Source organism: Toxoplasma gondii, chromosome XII (assembly GCF_000006565.2).
Source record: "Toxoplasma gondii ME49 chromosome XII, whole genome shotgun sequence".
Lineage (NCBI taxonomy): Eukaryota > Apicomplexa > Conoidasida > Eucoccidiorida > Sarcocystidae > Toxoplasma > Toxoplasma gondii.
The window spans coordinates 2,253,613-2,276,064 of record NC_031480.1 but is presented as its reverse complement, the minus strand read 5'-3'; the positions used below and the strand labels follow the sequence as shown (position 1 = coordinate 2,276,064).

The window sequence follows — 22,452 nt, the reverse complement described above, 5'->3', positions numbered from 1 at the left end:
ACTGGTCAACGAAATGCCGATGCCGCTGAGAGAGTTGAGAAAAACATTGTTGACGGCACTTTGGCGGAGGCAAACGCCGCTGAAGCAGATGAAGCAGCCGTGTCGAAAAACGCACAAGAGAGGCTTTTCACAGACGGGCAGAAACTCACCTCCGCGTGTCTCATTTCGAAGAACAGTGACGGCTCTCTAATGACTCCCGAGGAGGACAGAGAAGCACACGACAGGACAGAAGGGGATGGTGTTGGAGTTTCCAAAAGATATCGACAACTGTATCAGCAGAGAGAGAAACAAAGTGTTTGCCACCCGATTTATTCATTGCGTTCTGTCTCACTGCGTCTTCCGGCGTTTGTCCGAGGGCTCCGGGAGATAGCACTGGAGGCCACCCATATGTTTCTTGAGACGACCTGGTCGTCTCAGCAGGACAAGCAAGGGAACTCTTCAACTGATTCCTCTCGATACGTGCCACCGGAGCAGGCTTCTCCCTCATTCGATCGTAGGTTGCGAAATGAAGATACTTTGAGACCACTACTCACAAAAGGCAGGGAAGGCGAAAAAGATGCTGTCGAAAACGAAAAAACAAAAGGGACTTCCGTCGTCAGAAGGTTCTCACAAGCTGCCTGGCCTTCACTTCTTTCTCAGGGTGTGACCACTCTTTTTTCACCGTCTGCATATGGAGTAGAAGGATATCCTATGCCGTCAAAAGTGCAGGGCGGATGCCTCGAGGATACACACTCTCGTTTCGGTATCTTGAAGTCAGCTTTTCCGGACACCCCCGAAGGACAACCTCGAGCAGAAAAAGAAAAAGGACTACCAGAACGAGAAACCCTTTTGTGGGCGGGGGAGAACGAAGCGCATCTGGACAAAGTACGACACCTTCTCACTGACGATGTGGACCACGAAGCAGGTACGAAAGATTTCGGTGACAAAGAAACGTTACACCTTGAAGAAATTACCTTGTGAGCAGCCATCGGGGAAGGGAAACATCCACACGATTTGCTACGTCTTGCCCACAGGAAACGAAGGATGGAAACACAGAGATGAGACAGGAGAGAACAAAAGTGGATACGCGAGGGAGCAACCCAACAGTTTCATGCAGATATGTGTACATACATATACCAGAGAAGATGGTCAAAGATCTGCCTTGAGGCGTGTTTCGGACCAGTCTACCACGCTCAGGCACGCCGCTTGCAGTCTCCAGACGCCATAGGCAAAACCTCATTTTCCTTCCTTGTCGTCATCGTTTTCGTTTCTTGTCGCGTGCTTTGCCTGTACCACTTTCTCTTGCATCAGCGGTTGTAGAAGAACAAATTCTTGCTTCCCTTTCCAGCGAAGGAAGGGGAGTCTCGCCCCTCGAAATTTGCCATGTCAGCTTGGACGAGTTGCCTCTTCTTCACGTGTTTAAGCCTCACAACGCCCTGCAAACTACCTGTGCCGTTTCAAGAATGAGAACCGATGCCAAAGGGGTACCAGCAGATTCTAAGGTACATCCCAAGACAAAAACACTCAGACTTCTACGTATATTTACACATATGTGTGGGTGTATTTACTGTATAAACGAGAGATGATCGTGATGCTTATCCACCGAGGTCCGAGTTACAGAGGTGCCGACAGGATCATTGGTCCAGTCCTCAACACGTGGGCTATCTTCATATACATTTATGTATGTATGTATACATATATATATATATATATACATACGCCTCCCCATTCATGAGATTGTAGTTTTACAAAACCGTTCGTATCATTAGTTATGATTCTAACATATGATAGAGATTTGCGTCCGTATTCCTGTTCGTTTGTATGCATGTACGTATAGGCGCTCGCGTGCATATCTGCATTGCTTCCAGATTACATATTTTCTACCCTAGAGACTAGGACGTCTACGTTTCCCCCCTTCCATGGTGCAGGTACCTATCGTCCTCGGCCACGTTACGGGAGCGATTGTCCCCGCTACTCCACAAGCTCTTTCAAAGGCGTTCGCGCTGCCTCTTCCCGAAGTTGATCTCCCTGTCTCCACCACTTGTTCCTCAACTGGAAGAGACCGTTGGAACATGCCAGCTGACTCTCAGCCTTTCAGGGGCCTCCCCTCGAGCACTTATCCTTCCGATGTGACAGGTGAAACGTGCAAACAAATTCTGTTTTTTTCAACACCATGAGCGCACTGGAGTTGCCCTGGGCACCACAGAATAGTTCCATAATGCCCACGTGTCGATAGAAAGAGAAGCAAGGAGTGCGAACACATACACATGTATATGTCTCTCTCTCTCTCTCTATATATATATATATATAATATGCACGTATATTTACAGACGACTGGAGTGTTGGACGTTGGGCCATAATCAAGTTCATTGAAGTCATTTCCACAGAATACAATGCAGACGTGTGTAGATATGCATACAGACGCACATTCTGTAGACTCAGTCAAATACATGCACATACGTATTTGATATTTAGTTACATATGTGTAGTGATGCACTGCGAGGTTTTCTGAAGAATTCACTGGAAGGAACACGGACACTGTTTCAGCTAGATGTCCCGCGATGAAAGATCCGCGCAGAATCATGTCTCCGATTCTGCATGGAGAGGTACACATTCACAAATCGGTCTATCCAGTGCACGTTTCCCCCCCCCTCTTTTTTTCAGCCTCTTCGGCCTCAATGTCCAGCGGTGTTCCACGGCTAGGTCCGCTGCCAGACGGTCGAGTGGTTTCAGCTTCTGTATCGCGTACAGAAGAGAGGCGTTCACGCATTGACTGCGATCGTAACACGAAGAAGCGGCGAAAAAAAGAATCGATCTCTCTTTGCCTAAGTAGCGGGTGTTTTTCTGCCCTTAGTCCTGCCGCATGCGTCGTCGACGTTGTTGTACCTCAGCTGCTCGGCATCCCGTACAGTCACAGTGTGACGCCGAACTGTGCCTACCACGTGGTAAGCGAAAAAGAGACAGGAACTCTTTCCTGAGCTCTTTGAGGCATACAGGTCTCCAGTTTCCGGACTGTAATTCTACGTGACTGTGTTCCACCAGGGGGATCGCTTTCTTTTCGCTCTTCGCTATGAATAGCCCAGCATACACGACATCGGCCCACTGTCACATCTCGACTTTAGCTGTTGAGTTCTCATAATAAGTGAATTAGGGAACCAGGTGGATGTATGATTTGCTGAAGTGCTTAGTGAAGGCTGCTGGCCTGTCGGGGTTGAATCCTTTTGGGGATGTGTATGACGATACTAGCGCCTGCGGCGACACTGGCACCAAGCTATACACCGTCGAAAGCGTTGGTCAGACGTGCGCAGAGTTTTAGGGGCATCATTAACTAGGTAATTAAGGAGATACACGTGCGCTGAGTCCACAGACACCAGCGTTTCTCAAGAAGCGACATAGGCGACGGAAAAGCGCACATATACCCTGCGTAATAGTGGACACGCCAGTAGGAACTTGCGGCTGGTCTCGTGTCACGTGTTGTTTTTTGCAAACGAGCAGCGAAAACGTCGCCAGCCACAAACCAATACGATGGTGTCCTTTGATCTCTTCTGCCTGTTCTAGGTTTGGGTAAATAAATGGCCTCACGTCTTTCTCTGCTCGATCCCCGGCAAAGCCATACTTCCTGGTTCACTTCTGTTCACTGATCGTTTCACATCCCTCTCTCCGAAGTTCCAGCACAGATATCTCAAAGCGGCTCGGTTTGCTCTGCGGTCGAGAGCCGTCGAACTGCTGAACCGGGCAGGTTCGCTCACGAGACTATGGCTTCCGTCTGGGGTTCCGCCTTTACAAGGGCATCAGTCGTTTCGTTCTGCCGCTCTGGCCTCTGGAGCCCAGAGCACATTCACAGATCTTGCCACAAATAACTCCACGCACAGCTTTGGCAAGTTAGCGCACACACAGACGCCTAGCACAAGGCGGAGCTGCTCTTCGTTTCCTCTTGCCAGCGCCCAGCAGCAAGAAGCTTCGCTTGCGAACACGAACCCCGGCACACAGACTTACGGGGACACGAGTGCGAGTCCAGAAGAAGAGAACACGCCTCGTTCGTTTCGCAAGGGACCACAAACCGCTAAGGCACCAACAGAGAGCGCCAGCGCTTCACGCGATCTTATTCAGATCCTAGAACAAAGAGGGCCCCGCCGACACTCGAGGTGCGAAGTGTGTAAGAGACAGCTGTGTCCACACTGTTCCGCTGCGGTTCGAGAAGTCGGAGACAATGTACGGGCTTTTGATCGGCCTTCGTTGAGATCTTCCGCTCAAGTTCCAGCAGAAACAAGCAAGCGACAAAGGGTATCGCGGGCAACGAGGTGCTGGTCTGAAAATCCAAGACAAAGAAAGATGCCCCGCGCTCAGAGATACCCACGCGAAAGAGGCGAAGCAGAGGGACAGGCACGGTACACGGAGACGTTACACGATCTCCGCTTAGAAGAAACCGCCAGGGCAGTACGAAAACCCCATTCTAAATCCAGCGACAGTCAATATGAGTTTTCTGTCTTTTCGTTGGGCGCTGACAACACGACGATTCTGCCAATACACACAAAAATACAGGATCAACCCCTGAAGAGACCCCCCCCAGTAGCCTGCGTTCGCGGACATCTGACGAGAAGCCGTGGCAACCAAAAGCTTGGGGGCAGGGCATTCGAGACATCTTTCAAAGGATATGCTTTTACAGCTTCTTCCTCGTCTTCCCATGGAGTACTTCGTCTTCAAGGCGGCAAATACGAGCCCTCGCCGCGGGGCTCCTGCTGTGCGCTACTAACTTGCGATTTCTGTTCTCGATGCTTTCACCTTCAGTGCCTGGACCTCCCGAGCAGTTTTGCTCCAAATCCAGCGAGAGAGTGGCTTTGCTTTGTTTGCGTTGAACGAGCCGAAGCGCTCGTAAAAACACGCGGCGCTATCCTGTCGACTCCGTTTAGTGAAGAAGAAGACAGCGAAACCGAGGAACGATTGGAGGAGAGACAGAGAGCAGGAGGGAACAAGACATCACACACTGCAGAAGAATGCGGAAAGGAAGAAGACGACACCGCGATAGAGGGAGCCCTGGAACCGATGAAAGGAGAGAGAAATATGTCTAGGACGTGGTGGGAAGGTCTAGACACCGGTTGGACAGTCGAGGTCACCAGCCTCTTGCTCCAATCGCCTGAGGAAATGGCAACCCGGGTAAGGCGAGAAAACGCCGTTTTCTTGCTAAGAATGTTAGGATGGATCACATAGCTGTATGGAGGAATAAACGTGTAGCCATGTTCTACCCATGTACCTCTCTTCTCTAAGATGTAGAGACGATGAGATGGACTGAACTCTAACCAATCGCGAAAATTTCGATATGTGCACCGATTTTTACACCATACTGTACCCGTGTGTATATACATCTATACATGAGTGTTTACTTGCTGTCCGCAGCTGTTATCGTATGGTTCACTGTTGGAGACGGATATTCCTCAACTTCCAGTTTGCCCTGAGGGTGTCACGACGGAGCTAGTGATGAAACCTAATATTGATGTCCTCCGGCCTTTTTCTCGCTCTTTGTCTGCGCCGGTTCAAACACGAAGATGTAACGGCGCCCCCCCAATGCCGCCCGCGCCGAAGCACGGCCTTGACGCCTCCTTCGGGGCGCGTCCCGTGACCACCGGGGCGCAGCCTCAGTTTCGCGAAGAACAAGGTTATCCATTCTCTCTGAGTTTTAATGACGATGTCCCGTCTCTCCAGAAGGATGAATCTGGACAGCCGAGAGAACAGACGGAGGATTGGCCTTCTCTCTGCGGCGGACAGTCGGAAGGATGTGAGTGCTCTCCTCGCTGTCTCTACTCGGTCACAGATTGCGGTGAACAGAGGTCTGGACTTCCCACAGAGGATACGATTGTCGACTGGCGTCCTCTCGACGTGTTTAGCGACTCTGAACCTTTGAAAAAACCTGGCGGTAGCAATGGAGCTTGCACACAAGAATTAGCAGCCGCAGAACACGGGGACAAGAGTGGAGAAGAGGAAGGAGAGAGAGGTGAGGACAAGAGCAAGCGGACACGCGGGGGAGCGGAAATGGGAGAGCGCTGCGTCCGGCGCGGAGAACAACAAGGCGAAAAATCAGAGAACGACGACCAAGACAATGGCAAAGTTGACCGCGAGAGGGGTAAACAAGGTGCTAACCGAGAGAGAGAAGAAGAGATAACAGCAAAATACGAACGAGAGATTCAGAAAGGTACCAGCAAAACAATCAAGAGGATAGTGACAGAAAGAGAGAGACAAACAAGTGAGAAGGAGCAGAAATCCAAGGATTGCGAAAGAGGAAGCAAGGACGGAGAAACGGGGAAGGAGAAGGACTACGAAATGTTGGAGGATAGAACCGCAGACGGTGACAAAGCGGAGGGAAAAACAGAGTCGGAGGGGACAGGCCTGGAGAGTGAAGACGAATCAGAGCCATACAGTAAGTCATTCAAAAAAGAGGAACAGAAGAAAGGGCGAAAGAGAGACAAACGAAACCGAGAACAGGGGAGCGAACGGTCAAAAACTGGCGATGAGCAGCGGGGAAGTGCAAGCGGCCCTGAAGAGGAATACGGTCAGGGAGCAGAAGCGAAGATGAAGGATCGAACGAAGGAGCGAAGAATCGAACAAGAAGAAGACAAAGACAGCAACGCGAGAAAAAGGCAAAAACAGTCGAGAAAAGATCAACACAGTGGAGGCGTCAGCGGTAAGGAGGGGAAAGTCAAGACCCCGTTTCTGTCTGCCTTCTCCAACTGTGGGCTGGCACTTGTCACGGATAACTACAGCTCAAAGGAAAATGAAAAGCGACAGTCTGGCGTCTGTGGAGGAAATCATTTGGGTCCCTGTCTCCTCATGCCGACAGGGAGGGAGGACGAAAGGAGCGAGGAGATAAAAAAAAGGACAGACATCGTTGCAGTAAGATCAGCTGCCCTAAGCAGCGCTGGAGAACGAACAGAAGAAAAACAGCCACTAACAGGAGAAGCTGAAGAAGAAGAAACACAGACGAACGAAAGAGACGAAGCCACTGTCATCACACCCGCTTGTGCTCGGGGAGCCGCGGCGAGAAAACCGTCAGCGAGGACAGAAAAAAGAAGATCTTTAAACATAGGCGGAGACAGCGACATGTTTTTCTCCCCAGACGACATGCAGGTAAAGCAGGACGCTTCACCGAAAGACATCGGAGTTGTGGAGGAGAGCCCCCAGAGCAGAGAAGAGGCAGAAGTTGATACAGTAGTACACAGGGTCGAAGAAGTCATTGATCGAAAGAGATCGACCAACGGAAACAAACCTTGTGCGACATTCTCGAGGGCAAGCAAACAGGCCGTCTCGCTGGGCTCCAAACAAGATCTGGTAGGCAACTCCCTCGGCAAAGCTGAGAAAAAGGAGGAATGGATGACAAGCCCAGGTGAACACTTGCCGTCTATCTGTACCGATGAAGGCCGTTCGGATGCGCTGCCTGAAGACGCCTTACGAGGTGTCTGCTCACATGCAGTCGAAAACGAATCGAACGTAATCAGAATCCACGAAGAAAGCGATTGTCCAGGTGTCTCTGAAGAAAGCTGCTGTGGTCTTGGAGCAGACACCAGGCCAGTATCTTGCTCGTTAAGCGAAACACAGGGGCCACAAGAAAACAACAGGGTTCCAAGAAAAAAGCTCCCGTTGTCTACCTGTGAAACAGACCTCTCGCGTCGGCCGCCTCATGGGGCTTGGCCTAGGAAGTCTGCCGGCGAAAATATATGCGAGCACGACAGAGTATTTATTGGTCACGCCACGAACGCGTCTTTGGTCTTGCAAGGAAGTAGCCTCCTGTCTCAAAGGGACCTGCCCGCCGCAGATTGTGTTGACGATTCCACGAGGAAACACAAAGAGACTCGATTTGATGAGCAGGAAGACGCGAGAGCGTCTATGCAGTCTAGAGTGGACAACCCTCTTCCAGTGGGAACCACATCAAAGGTCGACAGCTCGCTGGAAAAAGTCGAGGGTGAGACGTGGAACTCTTGTCCAGGAGCCGGTTCCTGTTCAGTCCCAATTTCTGAAGCGAAACTGTTTCTCTCAACCTCGAGGAAACGCGAGAGCTCGCCTGCACTGCAGCGGTGCACTGTACAGAGAACTATATCGGCGCCCTCCTGTCCGTCGGATACAACGAGACCCTTTCACGTGAGGGACTCGAATGCAAGCGGAAAAACAGAAGGAGAAAAGACGCAAGACACATGGGAGGCCCGGCTGATAGGGAAAGCGGACAGAGGCTTCGACCAGCGACAAGGTGAGAACGAACGCGAAGACACGGTCTGTGAGACAGCGGCACAGACCGGAACTGGCTGTAGTTTCAGCACAAATGAGGCGGCAACTGAAGGGCGAGGAAGCACTGAAACCGGTACATGTCTGGAAATGGCGCCGCTTCAGCCGATCCCTGAAATTCCGTCATGCGCCTCATCTTTCTCTCCTTCTGCATCCTGGCACAGAGTGAGAGACCCCATCAATCTGCCTTCTTTGCATGCTTTCTCCTTCATTCCGGCTCGCCCCTTCCACTCCATTCCTACCACTGATTTTGCGTCCTCCTCACCCGCACCTTCGTTCTTGGTTCGAGCACTCACGATGCATCTGGTGTCGCTACATCCATGCGCCGCGTGCTTCGTGGACCTTTTTCCCCTCGGCCGGTCACATCAAGAAATGGCAGTCCACTGCCGGGTTCAGCGGCAACATCTGCGTCAGCCGAACGTCGCGGCCCACGTCCTCTCCTATCTACTTGCGCCCCCCGTTATCGCGAAAAGCGTGAGGGAATCGGAAGCCTCGCTTCCAGGACAGAGAACCGGTGGAAACGCTTGCGTTCGTAGAAAAGAAGCAGGAAGGGACTGCGAGATCGCATCTGCCGTGACCAGCTCCAGCGTGTGCGCATTCCCAGCTTGGGCATCTTCGACCTCGTGCGGAAAGACGCTTATGCCTGCGTATACTTCCGAAATTGCTCCGTATCGCCAGCTTTCTGAATGTGGTTCCACGGAGAGTTTTCAGACAGCCAGCGAGAGGGGGGCGCATGCAGCAGCCGCATTCGGGTCGGCGCCCTGGCTTCTAGAGAGCGAGAGAGGGGGCTGTCGACCCCGAGAGAGATCATACACATCACGAGCATTCCTTGATTCCTTGCTGTGTGCTGTGCGAATGATCGGGGCAGCGTTCGCAGAAGAAAAAGGGCCAGACGGCATCCAGCGTCGCGGCGGTGCCAATTGCGCAACCGGGTCTCGATTGCAGATAGCAAACGAGCCCCTCGCGGAGAGGAACGAATCCTTTCTACGCGCAACAGAATGGTACTTTTCGCTTCCAGAGAGCACTGCGCCTGCTGCTGCCGTCCCCAAACAAGAGCGTGCCGAGAGACAGGAGCAGAGGATCGCAAGAAAATCTGGTATAGTAGCGGTGGGCTGGAGGGAGTCTGAAGTCTCTTCCCTGTGTGGTCGCGTCTTCTCCTCGGACTATGTCGACGCCATTGCCGGTAGTCAAGATAGCAAAGAGCCCCTGTCGCTCTCTTCCACTTCCACCTTCCCACATAGAAACGCGTGTAGCGGGGTGGGGAGCGGAGGAGTCTCCATGTTGGCAGAGCCTCGAGCGCAGTTTTCGCGCTTGTTGGGTTTCCCCGGGCCGCAACGGGCCTCCGATCAGGAGACGGTGCGCCGGGGCAAGGCAGCGACCATCAAAAGCAGACAAGCGAAACAAGGTTTCCGCTTCCCAGGAGCCGAAGAAGAAGGCAGGGACATGCTTCTCCCGTTCCGAGACAACGAAGGCGAAGACGAAGATGGCGCAACACACGAGCAGGAAGAACGAAGTCGTCTACGCGAGCGTGCGCGCGTCCGAGGTACTATAAGAATCCTTTTCCGCGTCTTGGAAGCGAGCGAAAGAGAAAATGCCGATCTCCTCAGAAGGCTCACAGAGCAAAAGCGACAACGCGGGGAGGCGCCGAGCAACGAACACGCGCGACTCCAGAGGCGCAAACCGGTGACAAGGAACCAGACGCACAATGACGAAAGTGGGCCAGAGAGGCAAGGAAGGAGAAGAAGGACGAGGAATCCTCAGGGAGCTCGGAACAGGCCCACCACGTGCATCTCTTCAGGTGAAGGTGAAAATGGACACGGACCTCGCAGGCGCCTCTGGGGCCCAGAACATAGTCCGGATTCTCACGTGCCTCTAGCACAAGTCTCTCGTCCTGTCCACACGTCGTCTTCCCCCCATTTTTCCCACGCTTATTCGGGTGTCAAGCTTCCATCGCCGGAGATGGTGTCCGAATCGATCTATTCTGGCTTGCAGAGTGTTTTAGGAAGTGAAGCGAACGATATGAGGACTGGGGGAAAGCAGCTGCGACCTCCACCTGCGGAGTCAGATTCGCCGTCGTTAGGAATCACGCCAGATTCATCTCTTTATTCTTCGCTATCCCCTTCGCCGGCTCCCAGCGGCGTTGAGGACGCGAGAGAGGGCGTGACTGAGGCTGTAACGCCTTACGGTTTGCAAATGACTCTGGAAACCAGAACGCCTCGGGCAAGAGTTGCAAATACCTCAAAGCATCTTGCGGCCAGTGCGCGGGAGTCAACATGCACCTCAGCACACCGAGACGCGACATCAGGAGAACAAGCTGCCGCTGCACCTTTTCCAATCTGGTCTGGTCGAAGGCGTATGGGACGATCTTGGCGGGCTGGCAGAGTCCAGACATCCCAGCGAGGCCGCGGAAAGCGCCGTGCAAAAAGAAGGGGTCGTGCGTGCCTATCCAGCTCTTGGACTACTCGTTTTGCCACAGTTAGCGAGTCGCTACGATGTCGAGCAACCGGACCCATTACCAGGCATACAGAACAGCGGAGGTGCCTAACAGCATCAGAGAAAGCTGAGAGCGGTGAAGCCGCGCAGGTGTGCCTGGTGTCGCCTGCGAGGGGGCTGGTGTTCTCGGAGGAAGACGAGGACGGAGAGACGCCAGAAACCCAGCGAGACGGAGTGTCGCAAGCGGTGGTGACGAACGGAAAGACTGAGCAAGCGAAGAAATCGGGCGAAAAGGCGACAGCAATATGCATCGAGAAAGACAAGGAGGTGTCGCGAAAAGACAACTTGCCGCTGGAGGAGGCTGCCGGAGACCCCGTGGCGAACAGGGCGGCAACTGGTAGTGGCCGAAGGCCCGAAAAGAAGGGGGAAGTGAAAAGGGAACGTGCAGGAGAAACTAGTCGCGGAAAAAAACCAACTCCATTTACAGCAGACGAGGAGCTGCGATCCACCGGCAAGGCAATGTGGGTTCGGCAGCGATGCCAGCTAGACCAGAGCGAGAGCGAACACCAGGGAGACAGGCGCACGCAAGAGTTGAAGGAGAGAGAAGACGGAAAGAGACAGTGTGAGCCGAGAACAGGGAAGGCACAGACGGCACCGGGTGCGCAGCGAAAGAGTCCAGCGAAGGAAAACAGGAGGCGCACTCTCGGAGAAGAAAGCTTTCGAGAAAGAGAAAAAGAAATGCAGAAGGCGAGAGACCACCAACACCTTCTCCGCCTCCTCACAGCCGAGGCAAAAACTCTCAGGCCGTGGAAGGAAGGTATCACCTGGTCTAAGACACAGGGAAGATGGTGAGAATCGCCGACTTGGTCTTCAAGCGACTTACACTGCACGTATTATATACATATAGATATTTTGCAGACGTCACATGTAGCTCGTGCGAAGATAGCTGATTCTCCATGTGCTCACGGACATGCATTTATGTATATGTCTGTGATTGCATTTGAGGTAGATTATACGTCCAGTATACGATCCAGAATAGGGCCTTTTTCTCGGAGTACGCTTCATTCCGATGCAATCCTTTTCCCTCGTCAGTACCTCTTTCCTCATATCCATGTCCATGTGTCGGCAACGCCCCTACGCTTGTGGATTGTATGTATCTGCGTGGCTGTTTCGTCTCCCGATTTCTCTGGGACGCAGGGTCGTGACGGCTCCTGCCCGCAGTCGGATTCCCGCTCGGGTCTTTATTCCCCACACAGTCGACGAGGTGGCTGCAACTCTGGCTGGAGCTTGCGAATATTTGGATCACTCTCGAAAACTTCTTAGTCGCCTAAATTTGAACCGCTCCTCGGAGTCGAAAAAGAAAGAAAAAGGACTTCGGGCTCAGGCCTCGGATGCACCGAAGACCCCGGAGGGTTCCGACGCAGATCCCCCAGCGTCTGAAAAAGTGTCTCTGAAAGAAGCAAAGTATGAAAGGGAGTCTCTGAAGGAGGCGGATTCTGACAGAGTGTCCCTAAAGGAAACCGAGTCTGCAATAGTCTCTATGAATGAACCCGAGCCAAAGAAAAGGGGGCGGAAGAGAGACGAACAGATGCAGTCCGCAGACGAACCGCCAAGACCCAGTGCTTGCCTAAACGGTAGGAAATACGACATGTCCTGTTCCATCGACGTAGGTGAAGGTAAGAAGACTTGAAAAGAAGTGACAAAAGGGTCACGCACGTCATCTTCGAAGCAGAGAGAGAACAGAAGCGCATGTGCCACTTTACCGCTTGTGAAGCATTCAAGAGGATTTTTGTTGAAACCCCCAATGGATCGTCGTTTTGTTGACGTGTCGCACGCTTTACCAGACGAGGACTGCCTCGATTCTTGGTCGCCTGAAAGTGTTCTTTGTGCTTCGCTTCTCTAAAACCTTCTACCGATGGAGAAAAGACGCGTCGACGTTTTTTTTCATGCGGCTGATTCTCTCAGATCTCTGTAATAGCAGTGAAGAAATCACTGAGGTGTCTCCGCATGCCTCCGAAACAACCGGGCATCATGGAGTCGCTATGAAGATTACAGGCGACTCGAGTGTGAGTTCGGTCCGTCCGGGCGGTCAAACAGAAAGCAGAAGAGAGGTGGATACCGGAAAAACAGCGGAAGCAGATGGGGGGACAGTGGATGCCGACAAGCGGGAAGCGAAGATGATTCCAGATTCAATAGACAACAACAGGACCTTCACAAGTGCCGAGTTGGATAAAATCGCAGAGAATATGCGTCCGCTGCGCTACCCTATGACCTACTGGCTGAAAGGTCAGCGCGCATTCACTGTGAAAATCTTCACCTTCGACAAAGTGGCTATAGAGGCGTCCTGCCCCACTTCTCGGCAGAGCCTTCCCCCTTCATCTGGTGCAGGTGCTGGACGAATGCCAAGTTGCAACGAAGAGGAGGATAAACCTGGAACTAGGTGTGTAGCGCAGGATGAGGAGAAGCGAGGAAATATGAAGAACAGAGACGCGAAAGGGGCAGCACAAGACGACGGAAAGCGAGACGAAATGAAGTCCATAGAAGCGAAAGTGGAAGAAGAAGTGCCAGACGATATGAAGGAAAGAGAAGCGAGGGGGGCGCAGGCAGGGAGAAGAGCACAAGGGCGAGAAGAAGAGCAGGAAGGCGAGCGAAACCCGAAAGTTGCAAACGAAGGACGAGAGGAGACCCCAGAGGAGGCGAACGCAGACAGACGCTCTTCGAGATACCCCGCCACGCCCAAACCTTATCCTTCACCTCTATTCATTCTGCGGAACAAAAAGTACACAGGGTGTCGCCGATTCGCTCTTAAAGAAAATACTTTAAGGTCCTTTTACGAATCTTACGAGGAGGCTTGCCTCTACGCAGCCTCGCTAGGCTATCCGCCCACTGCCTCAGTCGCACGCGCTGTGCCTGGATTCGTACCTCTTCTGTCATCTGAATCTCCAGTCCAGTCTGACTCTCCACGAGCGACGGAAAACACAGCGCACGCGTTAACCGCGTCTCTGGACAGGAAGAATCCAAATAAAACTGCAAGTAAAACAGAAGACACTCGAAACCCCACCGGACCTCTTCTCACGCCCGCGGGAAGACGGTATACTCGAATGAAAAAGCAAGGTGACAAGACAGCGTCCGAGAATCAAGCGACCGCCGAAGTGAAAGGCAGCGCTGTGGGGACAGCCGAACGAGTGGACAAAGGAGGCAAAAGACTTGCAAGGGAAGAAAGAGTGGAGACGGTGCTGACACACGAAGAGTATTCTGTCGGAAGCTCCATACACAACATCGAACAGAAGAATGGTGACGCGAGTGAAGCCCGTCCGGACGGATGTTGCAGGGGAGTGGTGCTCTCTGAAAATAGAAAACTTAAAGCAAAAGGGACAATAGTGGACGAAGATGAGGAGGAAGACGCGCTCCTCATTGACTGTTTCCCCAGGCGGAAAGCCACTCGGCGAAAGAGCGAAGGGCTTTTGAAAAGCCAAATCACACACTGGTCCACAAATGCACACGGGACTTGCAAAACAAGTAATCGTAACGAGAGGGCGAAGACCCACAAAGTCAGTCGAGCACAGTCGTCCAGCGCAGAGGTGTCACGCATGCATCAGGACAAGACGGGTCAAGAAGAAACAAGACTTGAAACGCGTCTCGAAGAAGTAGCTGCAAGCCACCCAGTTATTTCAATAGCCACACAAAACGAAACATCCGCTTCTGAAGGACAGATAGCAGCAGACCGAAGGCAAGATACAATGCAGAAAGGGAGCGGGAACCATGGAAAACAAGGGAACGCCAGTGCGAGGAGAGAGAGTAGAAGAGGGCAGAAAATTGCGGCAGAGAATGAAGCGATAGTGACGGGCCTCTGCATCCCGGCCACAGTGGCAGGCATTTCTCTGATCACCGAAAACACACGAGCAGGCAAAAATCTAGAGGGTAACTTTAGAGCGGGGAATGCAGGAAACGCACGAACAGAAATACACACTGGGAACTCTAAAGCGAAGCGGAGGGAAGCGGATCAACACGCGAGTGAGGAGGATGACATGAAGGAAGAAGCCATAGGAAAGAACACTGCAGCAAAGCGAGATAGATGGTGCCATTCCGAGGATGAACTGGAGGACCTTTCGCTTCGCAAGCACGCGTCCCTTTCGGAGCGAGAGGGAAAGGAAGAGCCGACAGCAGAGAACGCGGTTGAAAGCGAAAGAAGCGTCGAGCCAATAAACAATCCGGAAGTCTCGACTCCACTGTTCAGGAACGAAACTGAACAAGCAGAGGTAGGCGCACCGCAAATCCCAGCGTCTGGTTTCTCTGATAATGACAGCGCAGGTCCTGAAACTGGCAGGAGTAATGAAGGAGGAATGAGGCAGCGGCGAGGGAAACTGACCAGGGCACGTCGGTACCAGACAGGGGTCGAGGCGAGTGTCGCCGTTTTTGGAGGAGAAATGGAAATCGAGAAAGTGACTAGCCCAGAAACAGTTATAGCAGATTCAGGCCAGGCCCAATTAAGGCGTGAAGAGAACAGGCATGTGCCAAGGATGTGTGATGGCCGCGAGAGAGACATGAACATCGAATGGCGCGGAAGCAGTCTTGGACGCAAAACACTTCTCTCGGCAGAGAAAGGTTGGAATACCTTCGTGTCAAACGAAGACAACGATGTAACTACGGAGGAAAATATTGGACAGGGGTCTCTCCCGACAACGCTTCTTCCTTCCCATCTTCTGCTCGCCCCTCCCGGAACTCCTGTGCCGTCTCCGCCAGGCAATCGTGCCTCAAGGCTCTCCAGCACTGACGAAATGGTTAACCCTAAAGCGAACCGAACCAGTCCAGTAGTGACGGAAAAACATCCACCGGAACCTGAGCCGAATGCCTCCCCGTCGTCACTGATTCATGACGCCTTCTCTCCCGATTCATGTGTTCGGAAAACAGAACATGACAGAGACAGCACAATGTGCGGCGGCCCTGACATCCACCGACATGGAAAACAGACGATACAGCCTTCTTTTGAGAGTTCACGGATTGTGAGCCCACCTCTTGAAACGTGTTATGGGTGGGGCGAGCAAGAGAGATCAGAAAGGGGTCTCGCGAGCACTGTGCCAATTGAAACCACCCACGCTTCTGAGGATACAGCTGGAAATAGAACTTTTGGTAGAGAGGCAGAGAACTGTAAGAAGCCAAGACAAACCAGCGGTGCCAGACAGGAAATGGTAACGGACAAGGGTGTGGCAACGACCGAACAAGAGTTGCCGGAGAGTCACAAGGAGTTAAAAGAGATTTCTGCTGCACATGATGAAACACAGTTTCCGTGTTTTGGAGGCGACCCGGAGGCGCGCACGAGTGGTGAACAACAACAACAACAAAACAATACGCGGGAAACGGAGACAGAGAACGCGGCCGACATGACAAAGACAAACGAAGATCCGTTTTGCACATCCAGTGCGAGTGGCAAGCCTGTCTCCGCGCTCGCCTACTACTGTGTCAGCGGAATAAGCTCGATGCCTTTGCCAAGGCACAAAGACACCAACATTCTGAGTCTCCTTCAGATCAGCAGGGAGACGAAACCGGAGACACCGAGAAAAAGCGTGACAGTTGGCCGCTGGCTGCAGGACCAGCGGAATCAAACGCCTCGTTCGCCAACCTCCTCTCGCTTCTACACAAGTGTCGTCTGTCGCCAGCGTCTGAGAGCCTACACGCAACCTGACGCTTCCGTCAGCATGTTGCCCTCACCTAGGTTAATAATCGTTCCCAGGGAGCCGTCACTGAATTTAGAAGGCGAACATACATCAAAAGAGGAGGAAAGTGGGGCCCGGACAGAAATAGGTACGAAAACGGCCATTCATGCAGAATGCAAAAGCGATCGTGCAAATGGACAGAATGAAGCCTATGGTGAGTCAGAACGTGGGCGGCAAAGGAGTCTAGATATTGTGCCAACTGTTTTGAGAGACTGCGCTCCCGAAACTGAAGCAAAGAATACACACTGTGACGTTCAAAGTCCAGAAGGTACACAGAAAGCAGAAGGCAATTATCACCACGAAGAAGGACGACATCCAAAGGGAAGATGCAGCAGGCCAGCACGCAGGTCCCCCGATGACGGCGTCAGAGTCAGCATCCGTTCTCGCTCATTGCAAAAACAGCGATCTCTCAGTTTTCGTTGCAGACACCAGTCTCCGAGTCACGGAGTGATGAGCTCAAGCATGAGCCGACCGGAGAAGCAGCAATGGAAGGGACAGTGGAAACCCGGAAGCGATAGCACCCCTAGTTCCGACGATACCAGACAGCGAAGGCGCAAGTTTCTCTCTGTTGAGGATAACCCACCCGTGGAGCGGTGGAACGAAATACTCCCCAGTGGGTTTTCACACCACCTAACGCGAATTAGGACACCAACAGGACAACACCATAAGGAAGACGGATGTTACTCAGAAGAACAAACGGGACCACGCAGAGAGGAAAACGGGACATCCCTAATAAGTAGAAGTTATTCGAGAAATTCTCAGGCAGCGCCAGCAAGCCCCTTTCTGGACAAGCGCTGTTGCCTCGCATGTGAAAGAAACCATGGAAGAAAAACGTCGGATGAGCACACTAAAATACGTCGTTTTTACCAATCACCAGACTCCAAAACCACTCCGGGTGGCTACAACACTCAACGGAATTGTGGAAACACTGCTGTTCAAGTAAACATCTGTAAGATTCAAAACAAGGCGCTTTCGAGACTGGATATCGATGGGCAGTCGGAGGAGGTAGCACCGGGTCGAGGAAAAGGTCAAGCAATTGCTCCTGACAGAAGAAGTGGACAAGGCAATTCTAACAGAACAGCCAAACCACTCCACCACCTCCATCGCAGAGTATCCAAAGCGAGAGAACAAAAGAGCTGCTATCAGGCGGATGACGAAGCAAGAGGCGAAGATGCGGATCCAGGTGGGAAGTTTACTTGTGCAGGGCCTAGCAGTTCCAAGAATGCGGTTTCGGTATCCAGACCGAATTCCTCAAAATCGCCAACCACGCAGAAGCTGACAGAGAAATATCGACGGCGCAGAGCTTTGAGAAGGAAGGAAAAGGAAACCGTCACGGGCGACGGGAACAACAGCAGGGACATTCCTCGTAATTCGGTGTGCTCACATGAGGAAGCACATCAGTCCGCAGAACCTAGACGACGCACAGAGAGGAGAGAGGCCAACGATACACCACAATATGAAGGAGACCACAGAATTCACGAAGAGATATACTCTTTCACTGAGCGCAGCTCCAGCGGAGAGGACAAGCAGAAAAGGGTGTGCAACGAGAGGAGGGTTTTACACAAAGAAAAATCTCTCTGCTGGGAAAGGAGAACGTGGTGGTTACCGGAACCGGCATCTCGCGACCAAAGAGGCAGCTTTCTATGCGCGCGAAGAGTGAGCAAAGCCAGAAGTTATTCACTCGCCCACAGCAATTCCTGCGCCTCCTACTGCAGAGACATGGCAGCGTGCGTAACGAAATGCAGTGACACTCGGGAAGTGTCGCAGAGGAGCGCAACGACCCGAGACCATTCCGCTGCACCACCAAATCGACCAGACGACGAACTGGGGACGTGTACACTTTACTCACAGTCGGCAAGAGCGCCTACCGACCCACGAACTAACGAGACGCAGAGCCGCACGAGCCCCCGCGTATCGGCAAAGAGACCCAACACTTCATCTAACTCTCTGTTGGACGTGTTCCAGATTGAGGCAACGTCGTTCGCCCATGCACTTCGCACGAGAGCAGTACCGAAGCAGAGAATCAAAGTCTCTTTGCTGACAACTAGACAACACACGGATCCGGTCCAGGATCGTGACCAAGCAAAATAGAGCTCGAACACCGAGTTCGATTCGGCTTCGGCGTGCCTGCGGGAAATCTGATGTTCAGCGACGCATAGCCGCTTCCGAGGGCCATGTAGACACCTTAGTTAATGTACGATTCCGTTCACGTTGTCGTGGCTTTGTGATTAAACGTACAGTTATCAGATAGACGAGGGCTGCAACTGCTGTACAACTAGATTCATATGTTGCGATGCCTTTCCTATCTCTGTTAGGCCGGACATCATGGTTTTGTGTATGTTGCTATGCCAGTGTGCGACGTTCGAACAACGGCCACGAAACGCACGACGTTTGATAATGAATGAATCTTCGTCACAGAGCGAGCTGAATGAAGGAGACGTCAGCTAGTACTGGGTCACTCGTCGCTACTGCCAGATGACGATGTGTGCAACGACAGTAGCGATTTCGCTGAACAAACTGGCCGCCGCGGACGCGTTACGTCGTGACTGTGCATACATCCGAATGTAGAGAACCAACAACCCTACTTTCAATAGCAATTATGAGCCCATTGTTCGTTCTCAATCTTGTTGAGCTCGCAACGAAGCTGACGCTGACCATGTCGCGAAGAGTTCAGTACCTCGGGGAAGTCTCCCCCAGGATGCATGAAAGCAACTCGTGCGGAGGGTCATTCTAAAACTTGTGTGTTCCGTTGTTGGGCTCCATTGCGTGCTGCTTTGCGATTGGAAGGAGAAACACTTTACGGCCCGAACGGCAACATGCACAACTTAGTCCTGGCGTTGCTGGCATTTCTGTCTTCATGGGAAGACTACGAAACCAGGTAACACCGGGTGCGAAAAAGCCTTACAGATGCACTGCGGCTCCGCAGGACGTTTTAGTCTTTAGACGCAACTTTCCAGTTTTGGATCTTGCTTAATCACTCGTGCATAATCGGCTAACATTGGAGCGCAGTTTCCCATAACCTGGCCCGCAGTCGAACAGCCCCGCTGTGGCAGAAGAAAATGTTTTGTATTGTAGAAATATTTTTCTGTCGATCCGCTCTTGCTGACGAGCACCCTATACTTCTGTCGATTGTGTGGGAACTATTGAATAAACTGGACAACTCGAACCGAGGACACACATGTCGACAGTGGTGCGAAGAATCGCCCATGTCAGCACGTTTCTCATCTTGGTGTGATATAGGAATACTGCGACCCTTCGCACCTCTTCGAGGGTTCTAATACACTTCATGGTACATTCGGCGACAGCATAATCTTATAGTTGGCTAAGAGCAGCCCCTTATACTCAACATTCGTATCTATAATATCTGATACAGTAAGGTGTTCCCGATGTGGCGTTGGATGTGTCTGCCCTTTTCGCGGCGCCGAACGGTGCAGCGAGCCCGGCGACTTCAGCACGCATGTCAAGTCTGAAGGAGTAGTGAAAGGAGAAAGAACCCACTGCGTGTGTGCGGTCGAACACCTAAACCCATTTGTACATTTCTGGCTCTTGGTGCGACAAAATGCGTAATCAGGTACGATTCTCTGGAGGACCATCAAAATCGTCTCCACCTATCAATTCACGAAGAAACGGCTTGGAGAGCCAATACGCACAGGCTGAGATCGAAATCTTGCGAATCCTTGAATAAAGGAAACTACTTTGCAGAAACAGGTCGTGGTTTGCCTTTACAGAACCATGTCCGAGTTCCGCTGCAGGCTTCGGTTGCTCGGCGGCTTTCTGACCGGGAGTCGGAAAAGAGGAGTCAAGGTGGCGACAACGGAAACGGCACTACCCCACCTTTGCCACCACGGCGGACCCCGTCTCCGCGGCCTTCAGGAGCCAGTGGAGTTGTGCAACAAAGTGGTGCCAGTGTGCGCACGCCTATGATGTTGGGGACAGGTGGCCAACACCTCTCTGACCAGGGAGCTACAGGTGCAGTCGCACCATCAGTGCAATCTTCCTCAGCCGCTGCTGCCAGTGGTGCGGGCGCATTGCCTCTAGTCCAATTTTTCGGAAGCGGTAGAGGTTTGCTTCAACCCCCTCATCTCTGCCGGGAGTGTAACATTGTAGAGACAGCTGTGGGGGCGCTTATGCTGACACGAGAACGGAGACGGGCTGCCGCGCGTGAGGCAGCTGATCGAATAGCGGCACTGGAGTTGCGGCATTCGGATCTTGTCGATTCATTTAGACGGGGAAGTCTCGGACTAGGTGTACAGGCGGGTTCTGTCCTCGAGAGTCACCGGGCTCTGCGACAGGCACGCCAAGACGCTCTACAAGAAGCAAAAGTGTTCCAGGAAGAAGAAGCCACCTTGCAAGATTTTATTGATGCGAGCTACCACGAGCGTGAGAGGCAAGAGCACAGAAGTCATGACCTTCACAAGCGGCGCCTGCGAAATCAGCTAGCAGAATATGCTCTGTTACGGGCCGAGGCGGCACTAGAACGACAACTTCAAGCGGCGACGCTCCAGAGGCGGCTCATGGACGTACTCTCACAGGCCTTAGTCGCAGAAGGCGAGGAAGACATTCGTCGGATGAGAGATGAAGAAGAAACAATTCGACGGCAACTCCAGGACCTGGACGAGGAAAGGACGAATCCGCACCGTGGCCGTAGGAAACCCGCCTGATGCAGCAGTCACCAGATACGTCAAGTGTGCCATGCAGAGCTACTTGAGAAAACAACAATGCTTCTGAACGCGAAATGGCGGTATCGGAGGTGTAATGTACGTAACGGAACGAGGAACTCCCTGATCTTACTTTGTCAGTCATGCTATACGGAAAGCAGAATGCCTTCACTATAGCAGATGTGCATCCCTTTAAGTGTGAGGGACGCAGGAGCCCGTTTTGCGCCGCGTGATTCTGTTGACACTGACACCTTCTCATTCGTTTCATTTTCTACTAAGAAGCAGGTGCGACGCTGTGAACGTGATTTTCTGGCAAAGTGATACACGACTGCGGGATTCCCAATGAATGCTGTGGGGCACGTTTCACCGTATCAAGGAAACAAACTAAACGTCACGTGGGAATGCAGCACATACGCCAGTTACCCTTTTCTTAGCAAGAGGTCGATGAAGAAACCAAAACCGCTTTTACAGCATATTTGACATAGTCAATCGAGGGGCAAACGAAACATTGAAGAGTGCCAGTGTCGTTTTGAAAGTCTACATTCGATTGGCGGCCAACACCCACCCCCAAGCGTATCTAATTGATAGTGCGGTTTCCGATGCCTCTATTGAACAACTGAGTTGCCGGACAAGTGGCCAGCTGTGTTGGCAGACAGAGTGGTGAACAAATCTGTATTCAGAAACTTCTGAATGGCTGTAGTCGTCAAAATTCGGACATCCAGGCTCTCAAATCCGGAGCAGAGGCAAAAGATGTTTCTAAGGCACTCGGCACAAATCCTATCACGAGTGTGCTCTGACTGGCATATAGGTGGCGAGAGATGAAACAGATTTTTATTCCATCAGTCAGCAAGGGAGGCACAACACATGACGGGGAGGGAGCAGGTCTCGTTGAGAGGGGCTTAGCTCCTCATTGACAGCAAGTAAACAATCACCGAAGGGGTATGGCGTGGGTACAGGAACGGCAGTGACATGATTTGTTATCCAGGAAATGCTACCTGAAGAAGACAACTGCCGTTATAAAGGAAAAAGGTTCCATGAGCCGAGGTCGAATGCAGGCATCACCTCTCCACTCGTTTAATTAACTGTTCGCCTTACTTGTGACATGGCGATGATTGCGCTTACTCCAGCCTCACCATGCTCTATAACTGTAGGTTGATGCGAGAAGCTGATGCCCGCCTTCTCTGAACCTGGTATTCTGCTCCACCGCCATTGCCTTTTTTTTCGCGCATGCCAACAACCAGGAAACAGGAGAGAAGTCGCCAACAACGCCCCGTGCACAGAATTGCACCGACGACGTTGGGAACCGTGGTTGACCATTCACGATCAACTGCAAGTTAGAGGACAAACTGTTGCTTTTTCTGTCATACGGGCTGCGGAGCAGCCGTCTTCCTGCTGCCCTG

At 52.2% G+C, this 22,452-nt stretch overlaps 3 protein-coding genes across 3 annotated transcripts; 2 read left to right on the top strand and 1 right to left on the bottom strand.

Annotated features, from left to right (window-relative positions):
- Window positions 1-5,541: 5,541 nt before the first annotated feature.
- Window positions 5,542-7,664, top strand: TGME49_245440 (hypothetical protein; the record flags this gene model as incomplete). Its single annotated transcript, XM_002366933.1, has 2 exons — window positions 5,542-7,019; window positions 7,628-7,664. The coding sequence occupies 2 exons, from the start codon at window positions 5,542-5,544 to the stop codon at window positions 7,662-7,664; spliced, it is 1,515 nt and encodes a 504-aa protein (XP_002366974.1).
- Window positions 7,665-12,835: 5,171 nt separating this feature from the next.
- On the bottom strand, window positions 12,836-13,711 carry TGME49_245435 (hypothetical protein). The gene has a single exon (XM_018780743.1). It carries the CDS (start codon window positions 13,217-13,219, stop codon window positions 12,968-12,970), a length of 252 nt encoding a protein of 83 aa, XP_018634881.1. The 5' UTR covers window positions 13,220-13,711; the 3' UTR covers window positions 12,836-12,967.
- A 4,440-nt stretch (window positions 13,712-18,151) lies between these two features.
- TGME49_245432 (hypothetical protein) lies at window positions 18,152-21,756 on the top strand. The gene is made up of 2 exons (XM_002366932.2): window positions 18,152-19,272; window positions 19,966-21,756. Exons 1-2 carry the CDS (start codon window positions 19,097-19,099, stop codon window positions 21,053-21,055), a joined length of 1,266 nt encoding a protein of 421 aa, XP_002366973.2. The 5' UTR covers window positions 18,152-19,096; the 3' UTR covers window positions 21,056-21,756.
- Window positions 21,757-22,452: the final 696 nt, after the last annotated feature.